Here is an 8,401-nt window from a genome sequence, read left to right on the forward strand (position 1 = left end):
TAGGCTTGACCGAAACTTGTTAAATTTTTGTGTTATTTCCTCTTCTCTATTTGCTTTGTGTCTTATTGTGTGCTAGTTGATCTGTAATCTTGGGCAACTTTATTTGTGCTGTGTTAGCTTTTTCTGTACTCACTGTATCTCTCTCTCTTCTTTTTTTTTTTCTCCTCATTGAGCTGTGTGATTGTACCTGCAATTTGATATTTCACTGTCCATTTATAATGTACTTTGTCCTTTGGTCTATCGCCAAAAATAACACTGTGTTTCTTTAAGAGAAAATCTCAACTAGGCTTTCCCTAACTATTGCACAATGGATGCACACAATGAGAGTGCAAAATATTATAGTGAAAATAATGGAGTATACAACCAACAGTCATTCAAATTTTATCTTTGGACAAAAAAACAGCACGAGGTGAAATACCACAAGGTGTATCCAATAAAATGAGACTTTTGTATTTGGTACCTTGTATACGCAATTTTCTATTTTTTTTTAAAAAAATCTATAAAAGAATAAAGAACATTTCTTTTCTTGTTTCCAAATCCAAATGCAATGGGGTGGGACGCATACAAATATGAATTAACAAATAAGTTGAAGATTTGAGTTAGTTTGTTCCTCCCATTAATTCCCTGTCAGTAATACTGGAACTGCTTAATTTGTTCCGAAAGTTGCTGAGTTAGTGGCAGAAATAGGTGTTCGAGGACTAGGTAGTCCCATATGTGCAATTCTAGGAGATAGCCTAATGTTTGGACTTGGCCTTGGTGAAGGGATCGGACCAGAGTAATTGAAGCCTCCATTGGCCACCCGAGGCGACAAATTAACTTGTTCAAGTGCTCGAAATTGTAATTCTGTAGGGTAATCCCTAACACAACCAATGCGAGGTCCAGTTCCAGTTGTCCATTTGCTAGACAAATGTTTAGCCAAGCTAAATGCTGGTGCTTTCTTATCGATGATGATGTCCTCCGGTCTCTTGTCTTGGTGACGACTAGTTTTGATGGATTTCTCAGTTGAATCGCCCACATTAGACGTGCTTCTTTGTTTGGATTCTTTTGCATCCACAGATGGTTGGCTGTTTGAGCCCTCGTTGCTAGCGTTAAATGAAAGATAGTCATCATCAACTGCACATCTCTGCTTAGGAAATTAAATTATAGTTAGCAATGTTGGTTGAACATAATACAATGGTATGCCTTTAAGGCCTGAACTATTGAACATTTACCTTAACATTTGTAAGGCCAACATTGCGCTCTTCAAGAAAGCTAATGAACTCCCTGAAGTGCTCCGCCGTTGGGTGATAATGACCACTGTATGGCCAAATAGCCTGCAGAAGACATACATGGACAAAATAAATATATTTGCGACAAATGTGATTCTAAGTTTGTATATATAGTGTGGTTATTGTTGGATAATTACCTCCAAAATTCCAGCATGAGCAACCAGTCTTCCAGCTGCTGTGATTGCACCGCCTGATAGAAAACTTGAATGTTGAAATTTGCCCTTTTGCTTCTGTCCTACATACAATGTTCTTGTTGTGCTAAGAACAAAGATCGACTTTGAACCCTCTACTGACTGAACGAAACCACCACTTTGTTTATATACAAGCTTCCCGTTCTCAATAACTACTTCATGTGATTCGCGCTCCTTCTGAAAATTGTAATGTAGAAGCAGTTAAGTACAAAAGAACTATGGACACCTCATAGATCTGTTAACTAAAGATCCATGGACACAGCATACATTGCTTAATAAAGATTCAGAACGCGAACTTACTGGTCCGAGATATTTGATGCATTGATAGTGCAATTTTGTCCTAGGACATTTCTCAAGATTTATTTCTTTCCCATCTCCAACGTCCAACCTTCATAGTAGAAAAATTAATGACATGAGTAGATGTCAGATCAGAGAAACTTTCTCTTGGAACACAAATGTAACTTTCTTAAACATTTGGTAAATATATAAACACATTCATCAAGTACTATACTCACCAGTAGAAGAAAGGTTGAGAGCTTTCACTCTCAAACCACAAATCATAGTAGAAGTGCAAGTTGTGTCCATACCGATGTCGTGGATCAATCTACACAGAAAATAAGAAATAAAAAACTAAATTGCCAGATCATACAAAAAACGTCTATGAAAGAATTAGCATAATTATTTCAACAACTTACAGCTTCTAGCCAATGTTGCAGAGCCAATTTTTGAGCTTTCTCATCTTTAGACAATCCTTTTCCAACTTTGGCAGCTCTTGTACGTGCTCGGGCCCATCGAGAAACAGCAGTTTCCGGCTTTTCAACATTGAAAAATGAAACAGAACTTCTCTTCAGAGCTGCAAAATCTAATGCCTTCCACCTACATACATCACACAAATGCTTCAATAAAACATAGATTAAAAGAGAAAACATATATTGATTGGAATCGAAGATGTTGTAACACGAACCATAATTCTTCGACCACAACAGCACAATCAGCCAGATTTCTTCTAGTCCTATAACTCTTGTATACTTTTTGAAGCTTGACAGCTGCAGCATCGAGCTCGCAAACAGGTCGTGGTGAAAACATAATTGCAGGATCAGGAAAGGGTGATTTTGCCTTCCCTGAATCTTGAACTAGATTTTTGAATGATAGTGTGGTCTCTAGCGTAAGTTTCAGGGGCTCACAATTTCTTCCAATTATCGAATTCTTCTTATCAACCCCATTTGATTGGATTATGGTTTCTGACTCTGTTCCTCTGAAACTGTTTTGTCTCATCACTGTCATCATTCAGTTTTCACCAAATAAGACAAACAGAAGAACAAAGGAAAATACTAGCTAGCAGTCTTGAAATCACAAACCTGAAAGTATATTAGAAGAACCGAAACTTTCAAAGTTCTTTTCTTTTCTTTTGAAGTTTTTCACAAGGATGTCTCTTGATTATTACAATCTTGGTAGTTATATATAGAGAAGCTTCAAGCCTGGATTTGTGGAAAAACAAATTAAAATTGTGGAGACTTAAAAGATTAGCAAGTGGACGAGGGAACTGCACGTACTGTAACTGGTCTCGTACTGTAACTGGTCTCCTTTGTTTTTGGGTCCAAAGTAACATAACCGTACAGCTTAATGTGAACAAGAAACTAGAAAAGAAATAAGAAAACAAATTGTTTTTGTTTAACCATTTGATATTCAAAAATCCACCAGTTTAGACTATTCTGAATTCCGTTGTTACGTATCATTTTATAATGTATCAAATTATATTGTGTCTTGTCAAATATATTGTATCATTTTCCGTCGTTATATAATGCCAAACATCAATAGTTTGAAGGACAAACCTTGTTGTAGGGTTCGAGGTAGAGATATTAAAAAAAGGTAGAGAGTACAGGATAAAAAAGGATTACTGTATTAGATAATAAGCAAAGACAAAACGAGAAGAAGAAAATAAGGTAACGTCGTGATCACACCAAATCAAACGTTATATAAAATGAGACTTTTCGTCATTATATAACGATGAATTTAACGATACAATACAATAAAATTTAAGTAGCAATCAACACAAACATTTTATTTAAACTAACAATACAATACAATACAATACAAAACAATACAATAGCAAACAGCCATCCAAACAAGCTGCAAGGGGTACATAATATGCCCCTTCTAAGAACTTTTACAATCCTTTGTCTCGAAAGCAAAACTTTTAATGAAGAATGAACTATCTCAATTATCCTACTATATCACGTGGTCATAAAGAAAACAAATTATTACTTTTAAGTACTTTTTTATAATTTCTTTTAACTTTCAAACCCACGAGTTCTTTGATCAATTCAAAGTTCTGGAATTTCGAAACCAGCCCCCTTACATATAGAAAGAAAACAAGAGAGTTCTGTCCCCTTTTTCTAACCCAAATAATGACATATTTAACTTCAGGAAAATTTGAGTGGTCAAAGAAAGTAAGCTTTACGAACTAGGAGGTTTCTTCCATGTAACCAGAACGCCTCTTATTTTCCGTAAAAAGAAAGAAAATTTAATATTCTAGCAAGAAAATTCTTTTCAAATTCTTGGACCTTACTTGAAGTTAAAATTTCAGAGGTCAACTACTTCTTGAGTCTTGGGTCATGCAACGCGCCAATAAATAACTAACTGACGTGTCAGCGTGTTGTGATTGTTGCACCCATCTGGGTTCCTCATTTTTCTAGGTCTGACTTATTTTCTTTATTATAGTATTTTTATTCAATTTATTTTCTAGTAGTAGTTGATTGAATAATGATTGTCTTGTTTAGTAATTTAAATGTGCAATTGGGGTGAGTAAGAAATCTTTTTTAGATAAAATGAATTAGAATAATTTTAGTACGGCATGGAAAAATTCCAAAACAGACCAGTTCTTAACAGGAAAATGTGAACATGGATTTTCAGATTCATATTTAGTAAGCCTTTTCAGATATGAAAGTTTATGATTGCATGCCTGTACATTTTGACGTATGTTCTCAATAAAGTGTTAGCCTCGAATAAGACACACTCTCTATCATTTTGTATTTTATGCAGTGTACCCTTGCAAATCATAAGCTATAATAAACATCCGTAAAAATCTATCCGCACTGGATGTTTACGCCAAGTCAATGAATGCATGACATATATTTGAATATATACTGTTGGGATTTTAACTATCACTTAACCACGATTAATTAATATATATATTCACTTCACTAAATCATTTAAGCATGATAAATTATGAAATGCCGCGGTGTAACACCGACGCGACAAAGTATTTACAGCGAACATGGTCCTTGAAGTGCCATGAAAATGTTTTAGCACGTGAAAAAACGATTTTCAAACACCCTGAATTCCTTAATAATCATATAGCGAAATAATTAGAGACTGACTTGCAAAATTCCTAAGTTTCGTTTTTATTGTTTTTAGTAGAGCGATACACATACATACAAGGAAAACAGCAGTTGAAAAGATGGCGATTCGGACCGAAATTAATTTCCATCATATGTTCCCACAATGAAGGGGAAATTAAGTTACTTTTTGTATACTAAGTGTTCGTTTGGTACGTAGACAGAATTATCCCAGAATTATAACCCTGAGACTAATTTATTCCATCTCTTGGGATTAATTTATCCCATCTAAGAGATGGGATAAAATAATCTCAGGATTAATGGGATAAGATGGGATATCACATCTTTAAGTTTGGGATGCACTTTATACTTTGTTTGGTACAAGGTACCTTCTACCAAACATGGTACAAAATTAATCTCACAGTTAGTGCTGGGACATCCCAGCTAATACTGTGTACCAAACGACCCCTTAAAGTTACTTAGCTGCCACGTTTTGTTGACTGCTAAATTAATTTCTCTGCGACGGATTTCACTGTTACAATTATTACTTGTCAATTGGGAAAAAAATTGTGATGATAGTAATTGCTAGAGTCCGGAGCCTAAATGGCATAAATTTGCCACAAAAAAACCAAAAGGGGTTGCCCTTTCCACAATAAACCAAAAGGGGTTTATCGTGGAGGGGGCAACGTTTTACACAAAAAAAAAAATTGTCAGATCGGAATTAAAAAAAAAAAAAATTGTCAAGCAAAACATTGGCTGGCCAACGTTTTACAAAATCAGATTTTGCAAAAACGTTGGTCACCCAACATTTTACAAACTAAAGTTTTTATTTTTATTTTTTATGAGGTACCTTTTGATTTTTCCCTTTTAAAATTTTGGTGAAGCTTTTTTTTAATTCAAACATACACCACAAGTCATATATAATTAACTCAAACAAATATTCTAACTCTAACCTTTCATACAATAATTTAAAATGCGTTTTCTAATATGTGAACATAAAAAAAAAATACTAAAAATATAAGTTAAATAAACGTCACACATTATCTGAATAGTAAATGTTTAATTAAAAAAGTAATTAAACACCACAAGACATATTATATATTTATTATAATAAAGACAACAACATATTCTTGGAAGATTACATAAGGAAACAATGATCGGAAAAAAAAAACATAAAAACCAACAAGCAACAACAACTACCGATTTCTATCGAGCAATGATTCTTGTTATGACTAAGTTTGCTTACGCTTATTTAAAAATCCAGTTATCGTGCTTGTTGGTTTTTATGTTTTTTCCCAAGTTGTACGATCGTTGTTTCCTATGCAATCTTCCAAGAATATGTTGTTGTCTTTATTATAAGAAATATATAATATGTCTTGTGGTGTTTAATTACGTATTTAATTTAACATTTACTATTCCGATAATGTGTGACGTTTATTTAACTTCTATTTTTAGTATTATTTTTTTTATATTCACATATTAGAAAACGCACTTTTAATTATTTTATGAAAGGTTAGAGTTAGAATATTTGTTTGAGTTAATTATTATATGACTTGTGGTGTATGTTTGAATTAAAAAAAAGCTTCATTGAAATTTTAAAAGGAAAAAATCAAAAGGTACCTCATCTTCATAAACAAAAACAAACAAAAAAACAAAAAAATCTTTATTTAACATTTACTATTCAGATAATGTGTGACGTTTATTTAGCTTATATTTTTTTTATGTTCACATATTAGCAAACACATTTTAAATTATTGTATGAAAGGTTAGAGTTAGAATATTTGTTTGAGTTAATTATTATATGACTTGTGGTGTATGTTTGAATTAAAAAAAAGCTTCACCGAAATTTTAAAACGGAAAAATCAAAAGGTACCTCATCTTAAAAAAAAATAAAAAATTAGTTTGTAAAATGTTGGGTGACCAACGTTTTTGCAAAATCTGATTTTGTAAAACGTTACGTTGGCCAGCCAACGTTTTGCTTGACAATTTTTTTTTTTTTTTTATAATTCTGATCTGACAATTTTTTTTTGTGTAAAACGTTGTCCCCTCCACGATAAACCCCTTTTGGTTTTTTTGTGGCAAATTTATGCCATTTAGGCTCCGGACTCGTAATTGCTAGATGGTTAATTATGAGAAAGATTAATCTCACACATGCAAGGATGGCACTGTATGGTTATTATTTTTCATCTTAAAAAAAAATAAAAAATTTAAACCAATAAATCCTGATCTACTTCCCAGTCCCTAAATTTGGACGTACATTTCAAAAGAATTGCTGCTAGTAGATAAAAATTAATCCTCCCATTTACCCAAACATATGGGTCACTTTTCTTACTATGGGTCCATTTCAGCAACTTAATTACATACTAATAAAACTGGACAGAGATGAACCTAATTTTTCAAAGTAATATCAAAATGACAGAGATCAATATAATGGAATATATTAATCAAGGATTATTTAGTTTGACTCTCAGTAAAGGGAAAATGAAAAGAAAAACGTCTAGAGATAGCTAGATGGGTTTTAGGATTGTTCATCTCATACTGGAAGGAAGTTGATCCTTTCATCCCTTCTGCCACACAAAGTGAGAAAGTAAAAGTAAATTAATGGCGAGCAACTTAAAACTGAAGTGCTAAATTAATGGCGAGCAACTTAAAACTGAAGTTCCTCTTTTAGGTTAAAAAATAATACATTATATATACTCCCTCTGTCTTAATTTATGTGATACACTTTTTTTTTTTAGTGTTTGTTCCAAAGAGATTGATACATTTCTACATTTAAAAAATAATTTATCTTAAATCTTTCGCTTTTACCCTTAATGAAATGATTTACAGTCACACAAATATATATGTCTTGTTTTAGACCACAAGTTTCAAAATCTTCTTTTTTTCCTTAAGCTCTATGCTTAGTCAAGTTATATCACATAAATTTGAATGGAGAGAGTAGGATTTTTTACATATTACTCCGCATGTATCAAGTAGTATCACTAGGGGTGTACAAAGCAAACCGATAAACCGATAAACCGAGTCAAACTGAGAAAAAAATCCAACTAGTGGTTTGGTTTGACTTGGTTTGGTGTTGAATAAAAAAACCCGACCATAATTGGTTTGATTTGGTTTTAGCTAAAAAAAGTCAAACCAAACCAACCCGACATTACATGTATTCAATTTTTGAATATTTTATACATAAAAATATTTATTTGTAATGTAATTTATAAATATTTCTTAAACTTTTTCATAGTTTTTTGTCCTTTATCATATTATTGCTTGAACTTAGAAGTTTTATATCCCATGGATGTTAGTAACTCAAATAAAGTCCAAATCAAAACCAACTCAACACTCATGCTAACAAAAGAAATTCAATGCTAACACTAGAAATGACAATAATGTTGGATATCTATTCTTTAGTTTTGCATAATTGGTTTGAGAGAGTGAAAATACATAACTTAATTTTTTTCTTTGTCATATAATTAATACTTATTAGCCGTACTTATTTTAGCACGACTTAGTATTTTTAGATTATAGTCATTTTTTAATGGCTTATTAATTAGCAATATTTATTTTAACCGATTTTATTAATTTTTTTGTTGAATATTTTAATACAATGTCA

At 32.4% G+C, this 8,401-nt stretch overlaps 1 protein-coding gene across 1 annotated transcript; it reads right to left on the reverse strand.

The window, feature by feature from the left end:
- Window positions 1–570: 570 nt before the first annotated feature.
- Window positions 571–2,901, reverse strand: LOC132037644 (IQ domain-containing protein IQM4-like). The gene is made up of 7 exons (XM_059428180.1): window positions 2,424–2,901; window positions 2,155–2,335; window positions 1,975–2,063; window positions 1,760–1,847; window positions 1,406–1,636; window positions 1,212–1,313; window positions 571–1,123 (listed from the first exon to the last, which is right to left on the reverse strand). The coding sequence occupies exons 1-7, from the start codon at window positions 2,744–2,746 to the stop codon at window positions 647–649; spliced, it is 1,491 nt and encodes a 496-aa protein (XP_059284163.1). The 5' UTR covers window positions 2,747–2,901; the 3' UTR covers window positions 571–646.
- Window positions 2,902–8,401: the final 5,500 nt, after the last annotated feature.

This window comes from Lycium ferocissimum, chromosome 11 (assembly GCF_029784015.1).
Source record: "Lycium ferocissimum isolate CSIRO_LF1 chromosome 11, AGI_CSIRO_Lferr_CH_V1, whole genome shotgun sequence".
In the NCBI taxonomy this organism is placed as follows: Eukaryota; Viridiplantae; Streptophyta; class Magnoliopsida; order Solanales; family Solanaceae; genus Lycium; species Lycium ferocissimum.

What these genes read in the sequence shown, in the direction of transcription:
- LOC132037644 (XM_059428180.1), bottom strand. Translation starts at nt 2,746, where the DNA reads ATGATGACAGTGATGAGACAAAACAGTTTCAGAGGAACAGAGTCAGAA. An exon ending in GTTGTGGTCGAAGAATTATG is followed by an intron (nt 2,336 to 2,423) that starts GTTCGTGTTACA and finishes TGATGTATGTAG; the next exon opens with GTGGAAGGCATTAGATTTTG. An exon ending in TGCAACATTGGCTAGAAGCT is followed by an intron (nt 2,064 to 2,154) that starts GTAAGTTGTTGA and finishes TTTTCTGTGTAG; the next exon opens with ATTGATCCACGACATCGGTA.